This window comes from Schistocerca cancellata, chromosome 5, assembly GCF_023864275.1.
Source record: "Schistocerca cancellata isolate TAMUIC-IGC-003103 chromosome 5, iqSchCanc2.1, whole genome shotgun sequence".
NCBI lineage: Eukaryota > Metazoa > Arthropoda > Insecta > Orthoptera > Acrididae > Schistocerca > Schistocerca cancellata.
In genome coordinates, this window is record NC_064630.1 from 777537762 (window position 1) to 777563277 (window position 25516).

Consider the following 25516-nt stretch of genomic DNA (forward strand, 5'->3'; position numbering starts at 1 on the left):
GACAATGTAGACCGCAGTTTTTAAGATGTTACTGGATATATTAGGCCTTAGTTGTGTAATGGAAGTAGCTCTTTGACCCCTTCACGTGAAGGAAACTAAATTTGTGTCCTTGAAATACTATGTACGTGTGTTTGAAAAATACACTCAAAGACCAGACACACCATGAAGGAATTATCTGAATAGGATGGAAATTGGAAGATATGATGTATGTGTTGAAGATATCAAGAAAAACAAATGATTACATTTTTAAAAAGAGCTGTACAATTTAGAGAGAGAGAGAGAGAGAGAGAGAGAGAGAGAGAGAGAGAGAGAGCGCGAGCTAGCTTCACAAATGGAGCAATTCAATAACACGCTGGTCCACCTCTGGCCCTTATGCAAAGATATGCTTGGCTTAGCACTGATTGATAGTTGTTGGCTGTCCTTGTGGGGATATCGTACCAGATTACGTCAAATTGGTGAGTGAGATTGTCAAAATCTTGAGCCTGTTGGAGGGCCCTGCTCATAATGCTCTACAGGTTCTCAGTTGGGGGAGTGATCCAGTGATCTTGCTGGTCAAAGTATGGTTTGGCAAGAATGAAAACAAGCATTACAAACTATTGCCATGTGCATTTATGAAATGTAAGCTGTGGATAGCTTGCCATGAAGAGCCATAAAAACAGATTGCATAATAAGAGCAATAAAAACAGATGGCATAATAGCACTGCTGTGCTGTAAGGGTGCCATGAATGACAACCAAAGGGCACCCCACACAATAACTCCTAGTTGGCGGGCCATACGGCGGGTGAAAGTAGCCCACCAGTGTCTGGGGCATCTCAAGACACATCTTTGCAGGTCGGGGCTCAGATCGAAGCAGGATACATCACTGGGACAATTCCACACCAGTCACTGAGAATCCAGGCTGAATGTGCATGACACCACTGCAAACGGGCTTGTTGGTTAACTGGGGTCAATGGTAAATCGGCACAAGGCCGCTGTGAGCTCCCCCCCCCCCCCCCCCCCCCCCTTATGAGCCACCTATTAATGATAATTGTGGTCACTGAAGCACCAGTTGCACTTCAGGATTGAATCTGGGGCTGTGTGTGCGTGTGTGCGCGCACGCGTGTGGTGGTTCCTCAGTCTTTACATTCTGTCCATTCTGTCATCTCTGTTGACGAGTCTCTAGATGTGTGTTTGGCCATGGTTCACCCATTCCTGCCAACATAATTTAATAGTAACATTGCACCTAGTTGAATTGCTGATTACTCCAACTGGATTCTTTGAGCTCAACTGTGTGTTTTCTTCCAAATGCTGACATCTGCCTATATTGTTCATGCATCTATCTGCGAGGCACACTCACTATCCAGTTGAGTACACAGAATGAAATTTGCATGAAGGCTCTGTCATGGTATTAACATGTCCCTGGTTTGGTATCCTTGCCAGATGCATTATTAGACTGAACTGCTGTTGCATCGTATATTCACCCATTGGCCACCAAAGTTGACAGTTTAGCATTTTCTGTAAATGCCTGTGTGAATATAAATGCTTGATTTAAGTGCTGATACATAAAAATTTATATCTGGCACACATTTTTCTTACGACAAATGCAGTAGATACCCACTGAATGATTAGACAACAAAGATATGGTTAAATTCTCAGTGGTTTCTATGAGATGGGACAAAAGATGAAGATATGCATACAACCAGTGACAGGAATAAGATAGTGAGGAAGAGAAAATCTGAGTCCTTCACCATGGCTAAGGAGGGTGGAGATAGGGGCAGAGAGAGGTGATGTATTTGGGATTTGAGTTGGAAATGTGGTCACAACAAACATTGGAATAGGGACTAAGATTGGAGCTAGGAGGGTTGCAGGTGCAATGTATGTATTGTAGGTATGGTTACCAGCAGAGTAATTCCGAGGAAGTGGGAGTGGTTATTTGGGAGGAAGGTAAAAAACTCAAGAACATTTGCTGCAAATGAACCTTCGTACTATGTGCATTATGAACAACAGAAGTTAGGAACCAGAATATTTTTAATATTAATTTCATGTGCATTTTGCCTTTTGTGTGCTTACACATCACAAGCTGGCACGTCTATACAGTGAATGTTTTCCTTATGAATTACACTTTTTTTGTATTTAATATTATGCAAAAGGTTCAGGTTTACAGTTGTTGATTTTGTTATTCACAGCAAGTTTTGGAAACAGTCTTGGCCAGAGCTATAGCCCTAAGTGAGGTAACATACTTATGGTGAACACGCAATTGTTACATTACTTTTTAGGGAACATAGTTTTTTTCACCATTTACTTGGCCAGACATTAAGCAGCAGTCCAGCCAAGCAGTAAACAATTATGACTGCCACTCTTGTATATCCAGACCAATGGATGAGCTGGATATACTGTCAGGAATGCCCCAGTGAAGTGGACGACTCTATATTCATGAACAATCTGGCAGAAAGGGTGAATAGCAATTTGCCACAGTGTTGGTGACATTGTAGTGTATGGGAAAGTACCGTTGTCATGACAGGAGTGTACACAGCTTGCTCTGAATGTATAAAAATGTAAGTTAATGCAAATGAATAGGAAAAACAATTCTGTAATGGAATAATACAGTATTCGCAGTGTGCTGCTTGGCACAATCATAGCAGTTAAATATTGGAGCGTAATGTTGTAAAGCAATATGAAATGGAAGGAGCAGAGAAGGTTGTAGTAGTGAAAGTGAATGGTTAACTTTGGTGTATTGGGAGAACTCTAGAAAAGTAGAGCTTTTCTAAAAAGGAGGCTGCATAGAGAAGACTATTGTGACCCTTAGATTATTGCTAGTGTTTGGGATCCCCATCAGACTGGATTAAAGTAAGACATCAAAGCAATTCAGAGGTGGACATTACAGAGATGCTTTGTGAACTCAAATGGGAATCCCTAGTAGGAAGATGACATTCCTACGAAACACTGTTGAGGAAACTTAGCAAACCTGCATTTGCAGCTGACTGCATGATTCTACCACTGCCAACGAACATTTCATGTAAGGACTGCAAATACAAGTCTTAAGAAATTAGTGCTCATACAGAAACGTGTAAGTGGTTATTTCTCCCTTGGTCGATTTAAGAGCAGAACAGGAAAGGGAATAATTAATAATGGCACAAGGTACCATCTGCCGTGCAATACATGGTGGCTTCCTGAAAATGTTCGTAGATGTAGACGGTGGGACAGTGGCCAGATAGCACTTCAAGCTAAGGGCAAATTAGTTAAGATGCACAACCATCCACACACAATTATAATTTTTTAAATTATTTCTTAAAGGCAACAAAACTTGGTAGCAACAATTATTCTATTAGCTTACTACAATTTAAACTATATATTTAATGCAGTAACTGGTGGTTGGCACCTTCATTCAGAAAAGCCTGTATCATTTGATGCTGTGAAAAATCTCCAGGCGAGAAATTAATGCCACACATTTAAAACAACTCGGTAGTAGTTACACCCCAAGAATACACTAAAATCAGTTTGACTACTGCCTCAGTAACAATTTTCCCTGGTTAAGAGACCTCATTTTTCCCACATAATAAACTGTCATATAGCCTAATACAAAAAATAATTTTTTAAAGTCTAGTTCATTAAACATGTTTAATAATCATTAACACCACCTAAATTGGTGTGTACCTACCAGTGTACATTGCTTTGTTAATCTTACGAATTGATAGATAAGGGAAGGATGTTTCCAGGTCTCTGCCTGCATAGCACAGTTCGAAGAAACTGCTGGAGAAAAGTGTGCAAATTTACATTTGGTACCCATTCTGAAAGGCAGCCATAGTGTTAAATACATGTTGCTTACAGCTACTAAGGAGTAAATACAGTATCTTGTGTTTAGAAGTAATGAAGCTGTTACAAAACTCTTCATTAAAATAGTATTTGCATATCTCAGTAGTTACAGCCATGTTGCTGCTGCTGAGTCAGGGGTTGAAACTCTGGAAACTAAAAACAGCTATCACTGAGATATCTGTACAAACACAGGATTCCATAACACTTGTGGATACTTCATAATGTTTGGAGATATTCATTAATTTTTCAGTGCAGTAGCCAAAAATACTGAGCTTGAATTATCTAGAATGCATCATCTCACAGATAATACTTCAAACATAGAATATGCCATTGGAATCTACAAAATACTATTTTTACATTGGAATTTTTTGATACATAAAACACTTTACTTACACTACTCAACTCGGCCTTTAAAAACAGTTGACCTCTGACAGTTTGGGAGAGGCGTAAAAGATTCTATATAATCAGATTGGTCTGATAATACGACAAATTACTTGAAAAGCACAATGCAACAGTGATTTACATTTTTATATTTCCAGTGTTTTTAAATGCTGATGTATTCATTAGGTGACTTTACTTGACATTGCAAGTAGTCAGATTTTAATTCTAATGATGCCAACAATGACTGTTTTCATTTCTTTGTTCACTTCCACATTGTGAACAATATTAAACACACAATGTTAATGGGACATTAGATGTTTCAATCAATCTGCCAGATGGCTTCCTGTTTAAGCTACTAAATGTTGCATAAAATGCAATTAGTCTCAATCCTTTCTCTTGAGAGTTGTTTCATGTAAATGATGGTATGCAGTAGGGAATGAAACAATAAAAAAACTGTTTGCCAGCTTTCAAAAGCTCTTGAAGTGTAGTTAAAGTTAACAAGTATTGTAACTTTTCTCATACATATCAGAAATATGCTAACACTGAAAGGCAATGCGGTTCGTGTAGACCCTACCAGTGTAATCAGTCAAGCCCGGCTCTGTTCGTAAAAAGCCATTTGGCTGCCTGTTTCCTGGAAAGCTGTTCACTTTAACATGATTATTCATTGCTCCACCACAGTCTTATTGCATCTGGGAGTAACGGCGCTTCAGTTGGCTTATCACAGATTGTATAGTGGTATTTCATGAAGACGTGCCGAATCACTTGACAGTATATACAAAATGTCATGAAATCATTCAAAGTGTGATGCATGTTTCTCAGTCATCACTGTACTTGTTTGATGTAATTTTGTCGAATGCTGCTGATAATGGCCACAGGGAGGCAAAGTGTAATAATAGTGTGTGATCACTTCTAAAATACTTTTCCTGACCCTCTTCTGATATACTAGAAGTTAACATGTGGTTAGATTAACAATCACAGTTGATCCTTAATCTGTGGTGACTAAAATGGATCCAAAGACATTAAAAAGTCACTCCATTAAAAAAAAAAACTATACTGGCTAAATATCTATATGTTGTCAAAAAACCTCGTCTTGATATATTGAATAATTTACTAAATAAGAGAGGTCTTAAATTTTAAGACTACCTATCCTAACCTTGTTAAACACACCTGTGTACATTTCTGCAGCCTTTTTCTTGGGTTAACCTGAAAAATCCTATTTTATTATAGAAAAGATTTTTGGACAAATACATTCCTATAAGACTACTCTGCACTAAAAAAAACTGCTGTATGTAGTGGATAAATGTACTAAGATAGGAGAATATTCCCCAAAGTTAATTTTGATTATACCAAAATAATTTCCATCCTGTCTTTATAATTAGTGTAACATGTCTACGTTCTTACCAGTATTTAAAGGTAAGAAAGAAAGAAAGAAAGAAAGAAAGAAAGAAAGAAAGAATAAGTAAGTAAGTAAGTAAGTTCAGTGGTGGGCATATTTTCGTATCTGTTTCCTAGAGAGAATAATAGAATCCATAGTTGAAAAAAATTGCTGTCCAAAACACAGCTTTCCACAGTGCATGGTATGAATCACAATGCATTGTATGAGGGAAATAGGACAAGCTCCCACCAAAGTCCAACTATCTCCATGGAAGTTTGTGGGCACTCGCTTCCTTCCTCTGCTAAATGGATATGCTCCTAATGTCAGCCAAGAAAGTGAGTATATTGTATAAGTCAAGGCCAAGTGAGTTCCCAATCGTAAATGTGTGCTGCAGAGTTTGTACTGAGCCATTGGTAGTGCAAGAATTGACATTGTCTTATGTTCACTTAACAGTCACAGCTACTTACTGTTCCATAGAGAGGCTGTGTGTTAAAAGTGTACAGTTCGTGTCCATTAGGCCTCAGTAACAAGTTCATGAACATAAAGCTGATACAAACTGGAATGTGATTTGGTCTGTCACAGGTTGATATTCCCTCTAGAGGTCTCCCTAACTATGAGGCTATACTAAGCAGTAATAAAAATTATGGAAAAAGGAAAATGTGTCTGGGTTTGAGTGAATAGACATATACAATATGACAACAAAATAAATTTAAAATGTCAGGCGGACCAAGTTGTTGCCATTAAGTGGGGAGAAAATTAAAGTGGCGGGGGAGAATTGCGGGTAGCGTATACTTCATTTCAAAGCAGAGCTAAGTGCTGTGGTGATATATTCCAGATCAAGAGATTATGCAACTACACACAATCCTTTGTCCCTGCAATTATGTAGCTACCTCGTATAGCGCACTAGCATGTCATAAAATTCAGCAGATGGAAAAACTGCAATTGCAGATACAGTAGTGGATATTATCATACCTTAATTGGTAGAGAACATCTGAAGTAAGGCGCTTTGTTAGCATATCTGTTTCATACTAGGAACATTTAAAAGTCAAAGAGCTTTAAAGTTTTACTGAATTCTGTAGTTTACATAAAATCCAGATTTAAAATTTGCATAATATAATTTTAAGAAACCAGTAAATTGGTATTGACAGTCTTTCACACAGTGAAACATGTGGAAGTCTTTACCTGATAGCACTAAGCCGGACTACATTTACAAAAATAGAGGTGGCGAAACTTCTTCCTGGAGAGAAGAAAATAGTCTGATCAGCTGATTATCGGGAAAGTTGAATTCATTAATTACCATACCAAAAACTTCGCCATGTTATACGTTAACCGCAGATGCTACATATCTTTCACTTCAATAAATATGTTTGTAATAAATGATACTCAAAGATATTTACAGTTACGTTATTAGTCATCCTTTAACTAACAACGCACAAATGACAAGGCAACAATTTCTTTGAGTTGTCTACAATACTGGCGACTTGGAGCAGTCTTCTTGGCTTTCAACGGAGGAAAACTCCGGCGTCGTGACACACTATAAACACTTCGCACTCATTCGTGTTTCGCATGCAAGGTTTTTTCGTTTCTGTTGGTCAGAGTTATGTCAGTTCCTCCATCCATCTCTGTCAGCAGCAGAAACAAGGTTGGTTTGGTGTAAGCTATATTTGTATTTAGAGTTTAGGTACTGAAAATAGCTGATAGTAGACGTCAAATGTTGGGCACTGTGTGACCTACCAGACTTTCGGCAGTTGCATATTGAAAAAGTGTCGTAATAACCTACAAACTAGTCCTCATAAAATGATTCAGTTGCAGGTTTGCTCTGTAATTCGATGTAAGAAAAACGGTGCGCTGAACGTTTACTAGTCAGAAGAGACAGGTATTTCATAATACATAAGTTGCTTACCGCTCTGTGTTAAACCATTACACAATTAGTTATGAATTCCGTTATTCAAGTTTTCTGTTTTGGACTACTAGATAGCGCGCAAGTAAGCCGCAGGCCCCATGATGCAACGTTTCTGTGGCATGTGCCTTCTGGTCGGCCATTTTGCAGGTTTCTGTGAGAATTGTGTTGAGTTAGAAGATTCCGCTCACCGGTAAGGAAATATGTTTCTGTTTTCCAGAGCTATTAAAACACGATTGTGTCATGTATCTCTATACGTTTACAGAATAGAGCATTATAGTTGTATCACATACATTGAGTGACTTAACAAATTGTGAATGCGGTGTACCTTGCATCTGTTCGCTGAGGAGCAGTCGATAAAGAAGCCTAATGATAAGGCACATGGTTTCCGGGTCACTTTATAAGGGTAAATTGCAGATGTAAATGAAGGATGCAGTTTGAAATCACTTTTATTAGCTAAATTGTTTTCTTGCAAAACCTGTGTAGTGTTTCTTCATATGACTGGGATATTATATGAGTTGCTGTAAATGGCTTCTTAAGTATCGTTATGGATAGCGAAACAGCTCGATCGGAACGCTATAGTTGGTGATAGTTTCTGCTGATGCATTGAGTTGAGAGTGATGTTCAGCCACATGCAGCAGAAAAGTATCTCTAAATTGGATTTCACGGCTTGTTAACAAGTGTTTCATTCAGTGTCGTACTTTATTTGATGTGTGGCGGCGCTCATTTGTCCATAACCTTTAGTAAGTGGAGAGCAATTAATGCCAGAGAGCGAGGGACAGGCATGAGTCATTTACTTGTGAAAAAATATGTAACACTCAATTAATTACTGCGCATATTATGCATATCGAAGAGATAACTGTACTAATATTTCATAACCGAAAATATGAATGTAATAGAGGCATAGTTAAATTGGCTCTTGCGTCGTTAGGACCGCAGCACATCTGCTTGAACGTAGTATTTGCAAATAAAGAGGATCTAGGATCGAAAGAATCAATTACGTGCGGTGCAGTGTGTTATTATTACCAGGAAACACACATCCAGAAATTACGTAGAACAGTTACCTTCGATTAAGGAAACTAAAGCTTATAGAACTGTATGTGAAATTTCCTAAGGTGTCAGTTCTGATAGATGGCAACAGTAAATGGATATTGTCTCAAGCTATTGGCGAAGATTGGAAATAAGTTTCTGACGGGGTTGGCAGTACTGCTGTGCCATCTAAATGTTAAGTTTAGCAGTGCTGCACCAGTAGTTCTTGATAGATCGAAAAGGAAGAGGGATAACCATGTGCGTTTGGCTTATACCAGATCTGCCACTTCTGTTCACATAAATAGTTCCGTTCACATAAATAGTTGAAAAGGAAATTTACTATTGAGAAAACGAAATGGGACGGTTATTTATACCTAGTTTACTGAATACCCCTTGCTTAGCCAACTGCTGTAGTTGTATGCCAAAAGAACATCTTTTTGCTGATGTTGTTTTCTGGGAATTAAATTTGAGTTCTACAGTGTTGTGTTGTCATCGTCATCAAAGTAAAATGTCTGGCTAAGAAGGAATTCATGGTATAAGTTTAGTAAATTCAGGCAACTGAATTTTAGTTGAAATGTGCTGTGAATCAGAAAAAAACTGTAGCACTTATTGGAAAAACAAGTGTTTCTTTGGTGGTGAAGTTTTCAAAGATGTCACATATTGAAAGTAGGTCTTAATTACATAGGTTCAAAGCAAAACTTGTAATATGTGGCTTACAAAGTCAGTCAAAAATATTGAAATTGCTTTTATGTTAATTTCCATTTGTACGTTGAACTATAAATACTTCCTTACAAGGTTTGGAATACTCTGAAGGTTTCTGTTTCATTGACAGTGTGCTAATTAAAAAGGTTACTAAGTATTCAGTGAAGATTGAAAAAGGACAGTATGTCAGTATTGGGTTTAAAAATACAAAAGTAAGTATTAAATGGTCATTGTCTTTAAAGATAAGTATTCCAGTGGTTACTTCCGTTATTGGGAGCTTAAAGTCTGTTCTTACTAAATGGTTTATCTTGCTGTCTGACCAACCTGTCAGTGCTGAAATTCGATGTAGGTAAGAAATTAGAATAATGTAAGCAGGAACTATCTTGTTACTTAAATAGTGTCGAGCCTTCTAATCTATGCCCAAGTTAACATAGTGACACCAAAGAAGTTTTGTTGTAATTGTACCTGTATTAGCTCCTCCTCTCCCTTTACTCAAACAGTTGAGATATATGATATGGATTTGCTATTTCCAGCTTACGTGTACATGAATGGGGACATTGGCAAGCTCCCTTCAGGGGCGGTGTACCCAGCCACCCCTGACTCGCTGGCCACCACGGCAACTACGAGCTCAGATTTCAGGTGAGTATTTGCTTTGGACGTCAAATATTTGTGGTCTAAAATTTTAACATTATTCACAACACATCCACAGTTTGTCATTGCTAATTTCACATTTTTCTTTCTCATATTAATGATGTTCCATATTTTAATGATATGAAAATTTTGTGTGAATTTCTTACAGCTCTCTTAATGGCCTAGGAGATTCACTGGAGACGTACGTGCAGGATAGCAGTCCTCCAGGGGGATCGCTTGCGGATCCGAGCCCAGGATCTGATGCAGGCATCCCCCTGGACCAACTAAAACAAATGCTGTCTTCGCAGTTGGAATATTACTTCTCAAGGTACAGTCCTCGCCCATCATATTGATTGTAATTGTCTTTGTAGTTCAGTAATCTTTATACAGAGGACATAAGTTTCCACTAAGTGAAAATGCTGCTGCAGCTATCTTGTAGATAACATGAATCCAGACATTGTTATTTGTTCTGCAGTTTACGTAACTTTAGTCGTAATGCTCTTCTTCCTAATTTTTTTGCTAAGCTAAGAACTGGTCACCTCAAGCCATTCTCACACAACTAACTGTGACTTAGGTTTAGTTAGTGGCTGTTAAACATATCTGAAGTTGTTTCAAAATGCAACATTATCTTAGAAATGTCTTAATATGACTATCAGGATAATAAAAACAGTTAATCTGCTTCACATCATTTGTGTCCCAGTACCTCCTCAAAATGAAGGACAAGGTCACTGTTTGAAATCCAATATGTAATGTATTCTGATAACTACCAGACTTTCCCCTATATATCTAACCTAGGCCTTAGGCTAGGTGGCAGATCAAACTGTCACCACAATCAACATTCCAGGAAAAAAGAGATGCAAAATAAATGTTGTCAGTCTTCTTTTTATCTGTTTGCACATGTTCGACATCACATGCCATATCATTATTTCATGCGTCAAAGCTGACATCAGGTCTTTGATGAGTGAATGCATTTAAATACATTAAACAGTTAACTCTGTGTGAATGGAAACTTAATTAGTACAAGGTGACTTATCACACTTTACTTCTGAAATGCTATTGTTTAAATTAATTTTACAATTTCAGGGAAAATCTGGCAAATGATGCATATTTATTGTCACAAATGGATAATGATCAATATGTACCAATATGGACTGTGGCAAATTTCAATCAAGTGAAGAAACTGACAAAAGATATAAAACTTATAACAGAAGTTTTGAGAGGTACGCTTGCTGGCATATCTGATTTGATGTAAATTTAAGGACTTCATGAAAAAGTTTAAAGTATGATTTGTTTTAGAGTCACCAAATGTACAAGTTGACGAGGAAGGTCAGAAGGTGAGACCAAACCACAAGAGATGTATTGTAATTCTGCGTGAAATACCTGATCACACCCCATTGGAAGATGTAAAGGTAAATCGTGGAATCTTTTTCAGTATTGAGCTGTGACATTAAAGTTGTGGTTTTGCCAGATATGTTTAATAATAAAATTAAAAGTATAGTTTGTGGTATGTGTATGATGCTTCACTGGGAATTACAGTACATAATAAATTTATTATAAGATACAGTGTATTAACAATGTGGCACTCATGGGGATTGTTAGGTGCAGCTACATGCAATCCCTGCACTACAGACTATTCTCATACATAATTGTTGCTTCAGTACTTTTTGAGACTAGAGCAGTATCTTGGAACAATAAATACTGACTGACTTAACACTGATTTACCAGCTTCTGGAAGCAGGCAAATGACAAGAAAAGGGAGCAATTAAAGGATTTACAGATGAAGGAAGAAAATTAATTTTTCCTGTTGCCTGTCTACGTGGGGTTCTGAAAAACAGTATGCCATTGACAATGTTTGTCAAACTTAGTACAGCTGTTGCAATGAAAGAGTTTTGACACATTTTAAAATTGTGGATTACCACTAAGTTTCCCTGTTAATTTTGCTGTGCAGTATAGTAAAGTGCATTTTTTTATATTGTCCCAGTGTTGCCTGATAACTGTCTAATGGTTCTCAGTTGTCTAATGGGACAGAAAGCAATTCACTTTCAGTTTAATGAAATCTATGTGGTAATAGATATCTGAACTGACTGTGATACACAAGCCAATAAGAAATCTGTGCAAGGCATCAAATAAAATACTTGATTAGAGTTTCCCCAGTTAAGTTGGCAGTATTCATATTGATTTGTGGGGACTTCAATTATTTACAACAGAGATTGAAAGTAATGTGTAATTTCAACCACTAATAATAAATCTCTTGTACATGCAGATAGTCTGAAATTTAGTGGATTGTAGAATGAAACCTTCATGTGTAAATTACATCAGAAATTTCTAAATTGGTAAGAAAAATGAATTTACAATTCATATCCAAGTAATTGTACTATTAGTTTCCCACAAGTCATCAGTGCATTTCTGTAACCAGTTATTGTTCATATACTCCTCCACTTCCCATATTTGATAAGAAGGAAAAGAAAGTAATTCTCAACAGCAAGTTTTTCATTGTACCATGTATTACCTTAATGTTAACAATGACACAGCTGCTGGTTTTATGTTTGTATTTTAATCTTAGAATTTTATTATAGTAAGGGAAATAAGTTTATTACATCTATATGTTAAGTGATATGTATTTCCTTCCATGTTTATTATATCATCCTGTCAGTTGGTTTGGATTTTCCCAGATATTTAAAGGTGTCTACAACATTAGCCCTCCCGGAAGTGTTGTCCAGTGTAATTTTCTATGTCTGCATGTACTCATTTCTATTTTGATTACCAGTTTAATGAAATATAGCAGAATTGGTGGCATCATTTCCTCTGTGGTGTGTTGCATTTGTGCCTATTACAGCTGTGTTCAGTCCATTGTTCATGAAATAGTATTTTTTTAGAGTTTAATGAAAATTACAAGAGTAGGCCAGTCTAAATTGCTCTTGTTCCTAGAATACTTCCAGATATTGGATTGCTTAGGTACATGCTCCTAAATTCTTAAAGCTCTTCATGCCCTCCAATAAGTTCTTAAAGGCTTGAGACTAGTCTTACATGACCTTATGAAGTTACCTGGTTTTCAGTCACTTTCTTGTGCAGTGGGTCCACAAGTGTGTTTCTCACCTGTCAAGGGTCTCCTTAATGTGTAACTTTTAGTCTTAGTAATACGAATTTTATGCAACAGTCCCCATGTTATCTGGGAATTATTCAGTGGTTCTCAGTTCTCTCTCTCTCTCTCTCTCTCTCTCTCTCTCTCTCTCTCTCTCTCTCTCTCTCTGTCTGTCTGTCTCTCTGTCTGTCTCTCTCTCTCTGTGTGTGTGTGTGTGTGTGTGTGTGTGTGTGTGTGTGTGTGTGTGTGTGTAAGCTAATGTGTAGGGTCTTTTAATATTGCTCATCTACAACTTAATGTGCAAGCTTTACTGTAAGTAGCAATCTGGATTTTCCTTGTATTGTTGCTGATCCATATGTAACCAGTCTTGCCTTCTCATCCTATCCAATAAGTCTCCTATGACCTAGAGTTTTGGGCATCTTTGATTTTACTTTCATTGAAGTATTATGCATGTATTTGCTAGGTAATAGTATCTGTCAGTTTAATGCGTGAAAAGTTGCTGGAAAAGAATGTCGAAGACTGTAATGGCCAGTCTTATTTCAGAAACAGAAATTGTGCAAAATTAATTAAATGTAGGGTAATACTGAAAAAGGTAACAAAGTAGCATGTTGGTGACTTAGCAAAGGGAAATCAGTTGTACCAAGAAAGTTTAGGGGAATCTATGGAATTGGTGTCTTGGTGGGATTTAAAGAGCTCTTTTGTGGCATGGATCAAAATATAACCTTCAGTCAAATTACTCTTAATAGCATTCTGCTTAGAATGGAGGTGCTGTGTGAAGGGAGTTGGAGTGTTACATTTGTTAATGTGTTTGTTGGTTAGTCACTACCACCTCTGGCATGTGTATTGACCTTGGGGGTTCTCAATTATTGCAAGTGGTTTTGGGGCTGCCACATCAGTTTCCTGTAACGTCAGAATTTTGTACTACTGCAATTGTTAAGTTTTCGTAGGGACACACAGAGTAGGCACCCAAAAGAACCTGATTGTCTCAAAAGATGCTGCGTGACATGCTCACTTTATTTTTTTGTGGTGCCTGCCCTGAATGCCATATGGCCATATCATATACTTAAATCAGATACACATCCTCCCTCAAAACTGTTGCCATCTGCCGATATCCTTTTAACTGCTACATTAAGTTTTGGGATTGCAGCCAGATGATGTAGATTCTTTGGCACGCTATTTTGGCTGGCAACAATTCAGCCTATCTTTGAGTGAGTGTTTTGCACTGGAAATTGCTAGTTCACGTCACTAACTTTATACCAAAAATTGGTGCAAAGATGCATTTATGAGTATAATATTTATGGGTGCACCTGTGTGTGATATTTGAAGAAGGTGCAAAACTTGCCAGAGATGACTCGTATAGTGGCTGTCTGTGCTTGTCTCCTTGCCAGGTTTTGATATAGCAGTCTCCAGGGCAAATCATGTGAAGATGGATGAACATTTGTCAGCTGAAATATCATGGCAAGCAGTAGAAATCAGCTGGGTGCAACCCGGAAACTAAGTGGCCTGCTACTGATTACACTGGGAAAGTCTCAAGAATCAAGTGCTGCTGGCATGACTGCGAAAACATGTTCGAAGGAAGGTCCTGTAAATCTACTCTTCTTATGGTAAGAGTGCTGTCATGTAGTTAAGAGTAGAAAATTGGATAGCATGAGATCAGGGGAGTGCAGGTGGTGTGGCAAACGGTGACCTGTTGCTTGCAAGTTATTGGACAAGGACAGAACTATGTAAAGTGGCATTGTCCTATAGCAACAGTCAGTTCTTCCCACATCAAAGCTCTGGATGCTTACGCCAAATTGCATCACTTAAATGGTCAAGGATCTTCTTGTAGTGGGTTTTGGGTACCATAGCACTTTATGGTATCAATTCCACATGAAAAATACTATTTGAATAAAAACATTTCGAACATCGCCTTGTCTTCTTGACCTGTCTTGTCATTGCTTTTACTGTCTAGGCATGTTCCAGGCGATTGTTACTTCAATTATTAATAGCCCAGGAAAAGCCATCTTCAGTTACGATCCATTTGAGAAACATATTTTTAACACTACTGGTAAGTCCCCTCAAATTGTCAAACAGTCATGTTGGTATAGCGTCGGGATGTATAGCACACCGTGCTGGGTGACGTGACAGGTTCAGGTCATCAGATTTTTCTAGGGTGTAAAATGGCTTGATGCTGCTGCAGCTTTTGTGATATTGTCTTATTTGGGAACAGTTGGGACACACCAGCATTGCAACCTCTTCAGTCTGAGTATTCAGTTCAAACCATTTGTGGTTGACTGGTATGCACATTCCAAACACACTCCCCTTTCAAAAATTGACAGTGCTGCCTAAACACAACACAACACTACAACTCAGTGTGGTATCACTGTGAGCTTGGCTGTGTCATTTGAAATGTTTTTGGTAGTGGTTTTACACAATTTCTATTGGAACTTGATGTTAGTCTTTAATTCCAACTGTTGCATGCTGGAGTTCTGATGCACTTAGTCAAATAGGTCACAACAAATATTCTGCCCTACATCTAAATTCTTATTTTGTAAACCACTAGTGTGTGGTAGAGGGTACGTGCTATTGTACCAGTCATTATAGTTTATTCCCATTCCATTCGCGTGTGGAGGATGGGGAGAATGATTGCCTGATTACCTGATTATCTGAATGCCTCTGTGCATACTGTAATTATTCTAACCTTGTCTTCATGATCACTATGTGAGCAATAAGTAAGGGGTTATATATTTCAGAAGCCATCATTTAAAGCCGGTTCTTCAAACATAGGCTTCTAATAATCTCCAGGTAGTTTGTCTTCAAGAGTCTGCCACTAAAGTTTCCTCAGTCTCACTGTAACATTCCCCAACGAATCACACAAATCTGTGACCATTCATACTGCCCTTACCTGTATATTTTCAATATCCCATGTGGTTCCTATTTGGTATGCGTTTCACTCTTGAGCAGTATTGTAGAACGGGTCATACAAGTTGATTGCTAAGAAATTTCCTTGTAGATTGATTGCATTTCCCCAGTATTCTACCAGTAAACTGAAGTCTACCACCTGCTTTACCCACAATAGAGCCTGCCTCTCTCTCTCTCTCTCTCTCTCTCTCTCTCTCTCTCTCTCTCACACACACACACACACACACACACACACACACACACACAGACAGACAGACAGAGAGAGAGAGAGAGAGAGAGAGAGAGAGAAAATAATTGTGAATAAATTATTGCTAGGTGTTCACTATGCTTACATCCAGCTGATAAGTTCTTCAAAAGTTAATTAGAAAAATGATCCTCAAAATTTTACTTCCCTATCCTATGTCAGTAATTTTAATAGACAAAGTTGTCAGGATTTGGAAGAATCATTTTGTTGTTTTTGAGAAATGCTTCATACATAACATTTACCATTCTTGCTCTGAATTTAAAAATGAAGTCCTACTTACGAGCCATCTAAAGTATTTTCAGACAGATGACCGAGAGGAGTCACTAACCTGAATATTCTGGTGCAAATTTTTCCAAATGTTTCATTCTGTCATTAAGTTTGAGATTTTAAATGTCACACTACACCAGTGACAATGTCAAGAAATTTGAAATTGTTAAGCATAATTGTATTTGCCACCAATGTATGGATGAATTGGTTTCTGATGGGAAAATATTACTTACATAATTTAATCATAGTGCTTGACTATTTCTATTATGCCGTAGACTGAAAACAAACATCTGAAATAATACCGGAAGATGTAATCAGTAACACTTACATTATCAAATTTGTTGTATGGGGCAATAACAAGACTACATTTCATATGAAATGCTGTTTACATAGGCAAAGAGTATCTTGTCTCTTAAGACTTCAGATTGAACTAAAATGTGTTCGAACTTGTCCCGGTGTTGGCTGTGAACTGTCTAGTGGTTCCCGGTTGTCTAAAGGGACAGAAAGCAATTGTCCATTCATTTACACAGATTCTTAGTAAGAAAAGTATCTGTACTGATTGTGATACACATTTGTTTCCATTAGTACGTTTATACGATAAAACAATCCTCTCAATAAACTCCTGGAAATTTTTGTAGCAGTTGGTTTCTGAAGGGAAAATATTACTTACGTAATTTTATCATAGTGCTCGACAGTTTCTATTGTGCCGTAGACTTTATTCTGAAAACAAAAATCTGAAATAATACCGGACGATGTAATCAGTAACACTTACATTATCAAATTTGTCCAATCGTTCTTGTATGGGGCAATAACAAGACATCATTTCAGATGAAATGCTGTTTACATAGGCAAATAGTATCTTGTCCCTTAAGACTTCAGATTGAACTAAAATGTGTTCGAACTTGTCCCGGTGTTGGCTGTGAACTGTCCAGTGGTTCCCAGTTGTCTAAAGGGACAGAAAGCAATTATCCATTCATGTACACAGATTCTTAGTAAGAGAAGTATCTGTACTGATTGTGATACACATTTGTTTCCATTAATACTTGTGTACAATAAAACAATCCTCTCAATAAACCCCTGGAAATTTTTGTAGCAGTTAAGTCTAATGTTAAAACATCTACACACACACACACACACACACACACACACACACACACACACACACACACACACACACACAAAAGACTGTAGAGATGAAGGTGCCAGCGAAAATTATTACTCAGCAGAGTACTTTCTTCCTTTTGTGTGCAGGATTGTTGCATTTCAATTTGTCCATTTCCACAGCACTAACAGCAGTTAAATGGTTTAGCAGTAGCTAAAGACCAACCTATTTTGATACGTGACACCACAGGGAAATCCAAAAATCTCTGTGATTGGGGTGTTACCGTGACCCGTTGGATAATGAAAAAGGTGGATGTAAACTTGGCCTACACACACTCTTTTCTCACATTCGATGTGCTTCCATCGAAGGTTAAGGCTGGTCATGAACCCATCACAGTCCAACCGTACAGTCTAAACCCAGTGTGTTGTTACTAGTGTCAGCATTATAACCACACTCCCATGTGTGTCCCACTACCAGATGTGTTACTTCGACTAGAGGTACTCAGAGGGCTACTGGTCTCCTCCTCCTCATCTCGTACTGATTGTAGTGGCGACCATGCTGCCTCAACCTGTGAGTGTCCCGTGTATCTCGATGAGTGTTCCGTCCAGGAGATCCAGGTGAAGGAAAAAGTACTGTATCTCGCAAGTTGTTGGCTGATCTAAAGCCGTACATTTTACAATCTGGTGCTTAAAGTAATGTTCTTGCTATGCCCTGCTCCATGAAGGACATGGCCACACAGACATTCAACCTCCCAATTCATTACTGCAGTTCTGAAATCGCCCACTATCATGGTAGCACCACTGTCTCCTTCTCCAACAACTGCACAACAAGCCACCAGATCTTTATCCCCAGAGGCACAATCACCTACTACTCAACTGGCAGTCTGGAAAGGACAAAAGGAACACTTTCGCAAAGACTTCTTATGTCCCTTAAGCCAACAACCATCTGAGTCATCTGCAAACTGTAAAGGACACTTACGAAATCGTACTAAGGCAAATAATCTTCTCCTATCCCGACTCTGAAATCCTCTTAAACTGTGTCACTGCACGATACCCTCACCTGGCTATCCTCCATTTCACCACTGGGCACCACCTAAAATTCTTCTGTCCTTGAGTCTGCAGGCCGACCCAGAGAGAGCCGACATCTCCCGTCTTATTTCACAGAACAGGATCCTCCAGCCTCTGCGCCCTGTAGCAGAATCTTCGAAAGCCAGCACTCGGCAGCTGCAGAGGTGACTGCCCTTAGTTTTTTTTGTCCTTCCCATTCATGACTCTTCTCCCATGGGACATTTGTGGCATGAGATCCTGCGAGGAAAAATTACGTCCGCTGTTGGAATTGCAGAGTCCAGTTGTTTCCTGCCTCCAAGAAACAAAATTGCGTCCTCACAACCACTTTCACCTCTCGTTTTTCCTTCTGTTCTCATTGACTTCTCGGGAGGACAGCATTCCATCTCGGCAGCGCCATGCTGCTCACTTGGGATGGTGTCCTAGCCGAACCATCACCCGCTGCCAGGTGTTGAAGTTGGCAATTTCCTTCTTAATTTCACCTTTTTCTCTTTTTAATGTCTACATCCCTCTCATTCGCTGCCGCCAGAGCAAACTTAATACAGCTGGTTGATCACCTCCTGCACCCTGTTTTGCTTCTTGGTGATTTTTAGTGCCCACCATCCCCTTTGGGGCTCTTAAAGAACCTGTCAGAGGTTCCCTCTTGGCTGACCACACTCAACTCAGCCTTCTTGTCTTAACACTGGCACATGCACGCACACACTCCATTCAGACTCTGCAAGCACCTAGTTCCATTTGGACCTCTAGTTCTGCACCGTCCAGCTTGCCTGTCATCTTGAGTGGTCCATTCTGACATGTTCTCAAGCAACCATTTCCCGTGTGCTATCTGTTTGCTGACTCATACCTCGCGTGTGTATGAACCCAATTGGCAGCTTCCTGAGGCCAGCTGGAGACTTTACTAGGCCTTGACGATCTTTTTATGAACATAATTTCTGCATTTGTGATGATCAGGTAGAGAATCTTTTGAATGTTATCCTTACTGCTACAGAATGTTGGCATACCTCGCACTTCATCTTTACTGCGCTGTATCCTGGTTCCTTAGTGGGGTGAGGCATGCCGTGATGCGATTGGCATGTGGAGACGTGCTCCCCTTGTTCTTAAGTCATCCAAGATAATGAGTTGTATTTATTATAATCAGTTGCATGTGTGGTGTTTTTGCGTTCTTTGGGATAGCAAAAACACTAGCTGGATTTAATTTACTAGTTCTTTTAACAGTGTCACTCCCTCTTCCATTGTGTGGGGCAACCTCCATTGGCTCTGTGGGACCATGGTCCATTCCCCAATTTCTGACCTGACAGCAGCAGATGTGAATGCTACTGCTATTTCGTACACCGTGGGTCACTATTTTTGCAGAGATTTCGAGCAACACCACTATTGCCCTGCCTTCCACCTTTGGAAAGGTGTGGAAAAGGCCTGGGTGATGCTGTTCTCTCAGAATTGTGAATTCTACAGTGATACCATGGGATAGCAAGACCGTGCTCTCACTTTATCCCGATGTTCTGCCCCCAGGGCCAGACGATGTTAACATTCAGATGTTGCACCACATTTCTCTTGTGGGCAAATACCTTCCTCTTCATACGTACAATCACATTTGAGCAGATGAAATGTTTCTCAGACACTGACGTGAAGCCTGTCATACCCATACCTAAACCTGGTAAGGACAGACACCTTCCTTCTAGCTACTGCCCAGTTCCTCTCACCATCTGTGTTTACAAGGTGACAGAATCTATTATTCATGCCCGGCTGGTGTGGTGGCTAGTCTCGCACAATTTACTAACCGCTGTACAGTGTGGATATCAAGTGTGTTGTTCTGCAGTTCACCATCTTGGCACCTTGTCAACCCATGTCATGAACAGTTTTCTGCAGAAAACAGTATCTGTGTTTCTTGATTTCGAGAGAGCCTAAGACACCTGTTGGAGGACTGAACTTCTGTACTCTATACATGTGGGTCTTCAGATGCTGCCTTCCCCATTTCCTTCAGGAATTTTTACAAGATGAGTGTTTCTAAAAGGGATGGTTGGGTTTGACCTTGTCACACCTTTATCCAGAAGAATAGTGTGCCTCGTGGCTCCATCCTGAGCATCTTCCTCTTTGCTGTAGCCATTAACCCATTAGTGCCAGAATTAATTTTTTCGTAATTTAAAAAAAAAATTGCATTATGTCCGTAAAAGGCATAAATTACACAACAGAGTTGTTTCGACGAAAGTCATTACCGCCATTAGTGAGATAGTTGATGTTGCTTTCACTACCTAAATTTATATGGATTACAACTTCAACTAAAATAAGTAGGTTATTGAAATTTCTTATTACATATACAAGTGTTGTGCAAATTTATTATTCAGTCTTCATCATGCAATTGATACTTCATAACACAGTACAATTAATAATTAATAATCAAATCTTGAACTCTTACGTTACATGAAATGGAATAAAACAGTCAATACACAATCCCACATTACACTTTGAACACATTGTTCTCACGATAGTTTTGCAGTCCTTGTGTGCACACCTTTTCGTCGTCTATCCTTCTGTGTGCTGGACGAGATGGTCAGTCTTATCAAACCTAATTGAATCTGATATGCGGCTGTCAGAACATGCCCTTGATGCAGATGGTCTCCTGGCTCCTTTTGGTAAAGCTTGGTGTCTTTGCAAGTACACTGTTGCTACTTCTCTCTTGAAATCAGGCTGAGAAATGGTTTGGTTTCTTGCTTTACTATACAAAATCCAACTGTTTTGTATGGTGACATCTAACATCCATGTAAAGAGAAACCAGTACCATCTCTTGCTACTTATTGCAATGCGAGAGCATGCTAGATTCTGATCCATCTGATCAGTACCTCCCGTATATGTATTATATTTGGCTACCAGTTTTGGTCTGGGAATCATTATATTTCGCTTTTTTAGTTGCGATTATCTCTTGACTTTGCCAACTTCTTGTGCACCACACGAAGAAGAGATCATTGTGACAACTGAGTTGTCCAGCCACCGCACATACAATAATCAATCATTCTTCTCTATTGCTGTCTCAGGATACCCCGATCTTTCTTGGAAAATAATTTTGGGGCTCAACAAACAAATCACCTTCAATATCGTCATTATAAAGAATCTCCAGCACCTCAGCAAGCGAGAAACCTCTTCTAAAACAAAAAAGAGAAAATTCGTCCTTTTACTGAGCACAAGGGCCTAGCGTTGCCATATGGCAACACCGACGTTCAAAAGGCCTAAATGAACGTAATTTATTTCCCAGCAAGCAGTAACCTCCAAAGAATATATATGTGGGTATTTAAAGCACAACCATACTAAAAAACCAAATTATATGTCATAAGTTACTGTGTAAAACACTTACTTGAACTTATACTCCGTGTTTCTTCATCATTCAGCAGACGACGACTTCAAACACGGCTTACGCCGCAGAATTTAAATGTATTGTTAAAACTATTGCATTGTAATTATCTTTACAGTCTTGTGGAATGGAATCCAGTGCTGCCAACACTCCTGCTTCGTTGATGTTGTGGAATCAACGATTTTAAAAAAGTGTTACAAACGTTGCCATATGGCAACGCACGGCGCTTGTGGGTTAATGCTGTTATGGCTGTCTTCCCACCAGACATCTCTGGTTCCCTTTCCACCGACGACTTCGCAGTCTAATGCAGTTCTCCACCGACTTGTCCTGGAGCAGTGTCTTCAGTGATGGGTCTCTCTTCTTTAGGTGTGGAGCATTAAAAATGGCTTTTGCTTTTCCACTGACTACAGTTTGTATGAATTTCTTGCAGCAAAGTGGCTTTCTTCCACCGTCGTCACATCTTGGGCCTGTTGCTCTTCCGTTTGCTGAAGCTATGTAATTCCTGGGGCTTCGTCCTGCCACTTAAGTTACCTGGCTGCACACTATGCCTCAATGTCCTGTGTGTCCCAAGTGGTACTTCCTGTGGAGTGAATCAGATCAGCCTCTGTTTATTCTGGTCCTTTGTCTGTTTGAAACTAGACTATGACTGGCTGTTAATTTGTCCATGTTATGCTGTCTTGATACAATCCACCATCATGGAATACATTTGGCTGATGGAGGCTTTTACACTAGCCCAGTTGGCTGTTTGCCTGCCATTCCTGGCCATCCGTGTTATGTCTCATTTTCGATGATTCCCTTGACTGCCATTGCTGGGCCTGCCCTTCTTCTGTATTACCTCTGAGTTAGCTTTCGGCTACTGCTCCACCACCTTAACTATACACTACCTGCCATGTTCCCAATGGGTGTGAATGGTCCGTGTTTGTCTTGGACTTATTTGCTTCCCAAAGACACTACTCTGGGTTCTATTGCTGTTAGTTTCTTGACCATCGCACACAATTTAGCAATAGCACCTTCTTGTACACTGGTGGTTCAAAGACCGACTGGTGTCTGGTGTGCCTTCATCATTGGCATCGACCATTTTTGGTATTGGCTTCTGGATCACTGCTCTATTTTTACACCAGAGCTGTTCGCCCTCTTATCAGACCAACCAGTACATCCACTGACACGGGCCTTTTAATTGTGTATATGCTCTGACACTCTGTGCCCTTCAGAGCCTGTGTGTGTTGTAAACCATCCATCCCTTAGTGCAGTGGGTCCAACAAAGTTCCCAACGCTCACTGTAGAGTTAGCAGTTGTGATGTTCATGTGGGCTCCTGGTCACACTGATCTGACAGGAAGTGAGACTGCTGACGCTACTGCCAAGACTGCGGCCTCCTACCTCAGCCTGTTAGCTCTTCTGTTCCTTCAGATGATCTCTCTGTTACTGTCTGTTGACTGATGGTGTCACTTTGGCATCACCACTTGTCTTACCTGTGCAGGAACAAGCTGTGGGGAATGAAACATCTCCTGACGTCTTGGTTGATCACCTGTCGGCCATCCTGTAGTGAGATCATTTTAGCTACATTGAGTATGGGGCATTGTCTTTACAGCCATCATTTGTTACATGCTGATCTGCCATCTCTATGTGCTCATTGTCACAAACCTCTGATGGTTTGCCATTTCCTGACCCAATGGCCTGTTTTTAACCGCTTACATTCCAGTATATGTTTGCTGTCTGACAGATTGGTCATTTTAGCAAACAACACGCAGGGTCTCAGTGTCATTCTGTTGTTGTTGTTGTTGGTTTTTTTTTTTTTTTTTTTTTTTTTTCCCCATAGCAATGTGGCGAAGGATGGTTAATCTTCGGTTTGGGACCTCCATTCTCTCTACAGTGTGTTTCGTGGATCGTTCTCCAAAGGACGTCCTTGGTATTGGCTCTTTCCTTTTGTCAGTGGGGCATAATGTATCGTATAGTCGCTTTCAGCTTCTTTTACTTATTGATGTTCTAAGATTACGACATGGGTGCTTATGACATAAGTAGTTTCTGCACCCTTAAACATGGCTGGCTCACGGCTACATATGGCGGTGAAAGGAGCTGCGAGGGGAGCGACAGTGAAACAGGGTTCTACAACAGATTGTAATGTCATAAGGAGATGTATCGCATCAGTCATTTATTACTACATTTCATCGAAAACTAATATGGTGGTAGTGACCCTCCTGTGGGTGTCTATACACATCCTGCTGTGCCTTTCCACGGGCTACTTTGGTTTTCTTAGTGCTATGAACGTCTGTGTCTCTGGCGCTGCTGATCTCTCACTGCTACGGATGAGTTGTTTTTGTGTTTCTGTGAATAAAAAAGTATTTAGTATTTATCATACAACATATGTGCCTCATTGTGTGCTGTCATTTGCAAAGAAATACTCATTTTAATACCTTGAATCATTATTACTATGACTACATGATTTGCAATGATCGTCTTCTGATATAAAACGCGTCAACTCTAGAACAAAACTGTAGATCTTTTTGCTCTCAATTTTAAACGAAATTTAGACATTTTATCTACTTTTCACGTGCTGCAGTATGTGATCAAAGTTTTCACAGTGTGTTTTACCTCTGCACAATCTTCAAAATTTCATCCACTGTTTTAATTAACTCGATGCAGCACAGTAAATACGATGGATAATGAAAGGAAATTGTATTCCTTATCAAGTGAAGATGTCAGACTGTAAGACTTGCAAAAATCTTTTTTTGTGTCACCTAATAGTTCCTGAAAAATCGGATAAGTATTTCATATTGCCCGGAACGTCATCGCTGAGCACAGGCACCATCATACAAAAGATGCCGAAGCATGGAATGCAGAGAACACACCTGTTGCAACAAAAGGGTTAATGAGAAATGAAAATGAAACATACATTTCTCTTAATATTTTGATGAAGTGAAGAATATGAAGCAGTTAATTATGAAACATGGTATCTTATGGTTGATGCAGTCTATGGTGAATGCTGTTTTAGGATGAAATTTAAATTTGACATAAATTTGTGTTAGGTAACTATTTTATTTAAACATTAAAAAATAACAACACAGGATGTCAGTGAATACTACATACCTTGCTTTTCACTAAAGCAACAATATGTTGTATCACTTTTTGAGCACTACTGATTTGAAGAAAAGCTTTTAACAACTTGCATTCCATTATACAGACATAAGGCATCTCTGTGCACTCTTATTTAAATGACTGTCACCAGTCAGCAAGCGCACCACTGAGAATTGCCAGACTCCCTTTGTTAAAACAGAGGCCACTGACAAAGCATTTGGATCTACATTAGAACAAAATGCAATGTTTTTGGACCTCTTAGAGGTGAACTTTTTGCTTTTGTCATATCACTCTAATTATTTACGAACAAACTAGTCATCAAAACCCGTAATCCCGTTCTCTCTTAAAAATTCGTGTAAAAGCCTCTTCCTTAGAAAGAACTGTCAATAAAGAATGAGCTGTTTTGTCATTTCTATACTGAATGTAATAATTATAAACTTTCTCTCAATTCAACTGCTTAATTTTGACACAAACTTAATGCGAGCTTCCGTAGGTGGCAACACTATGCAGAATTGATGCATAGTACAGCTACATTTGAGAAAAGAGTATAATAGCTATGCAAAATAGCCAAATAAGGCTCGATATCAGGCTGGAAAACAAAATTGGCAATGTCCAGTGTCACTTGCCTGTT

The 25516-nt window shown here is 39.2% G+C and overlaps 1 protein-coding gene across 8 annotated transcripts in view; it reads left to right on the plus strand.

Annotated features, from left to right (window-relative positions):
* LOC126188132 (la-related protein Larp4B) overlaps window positions 1–25516 on the plus strand; it is a 382619-nt gene that overhangs the window by 283971 nt on the left and 73132 nt on the right. For 6 of the 8 annotated variants that reach the window (XM_049929613.1, XM_049929620.1, XM_049929614.1 and 3 more), the window contains exons 3-6: window positions 9713–9818; window positions 9979–10137; window positions 10893–11029; window positions 11106–11218. In XM_049929613.1, the coding sequence (XP_049785570.1) occupies window positions 9713–9818; window positions 9979–10137; window positions 10893–11029; window positions 11106–11218 (515 nt within the window). Of the gene's footprint in view, window positions 1–7528; window positions 7642–9231; window positions 9392–9712; window positions 9819–9978; window positions 10138–10892; window positions 11030–11105; window positions 11219–25516 lie in introns of those variants that run through there. The other 2 variants (XM_049929616.1, XM_049929617.1) reach the window with 2 other exon arrangements.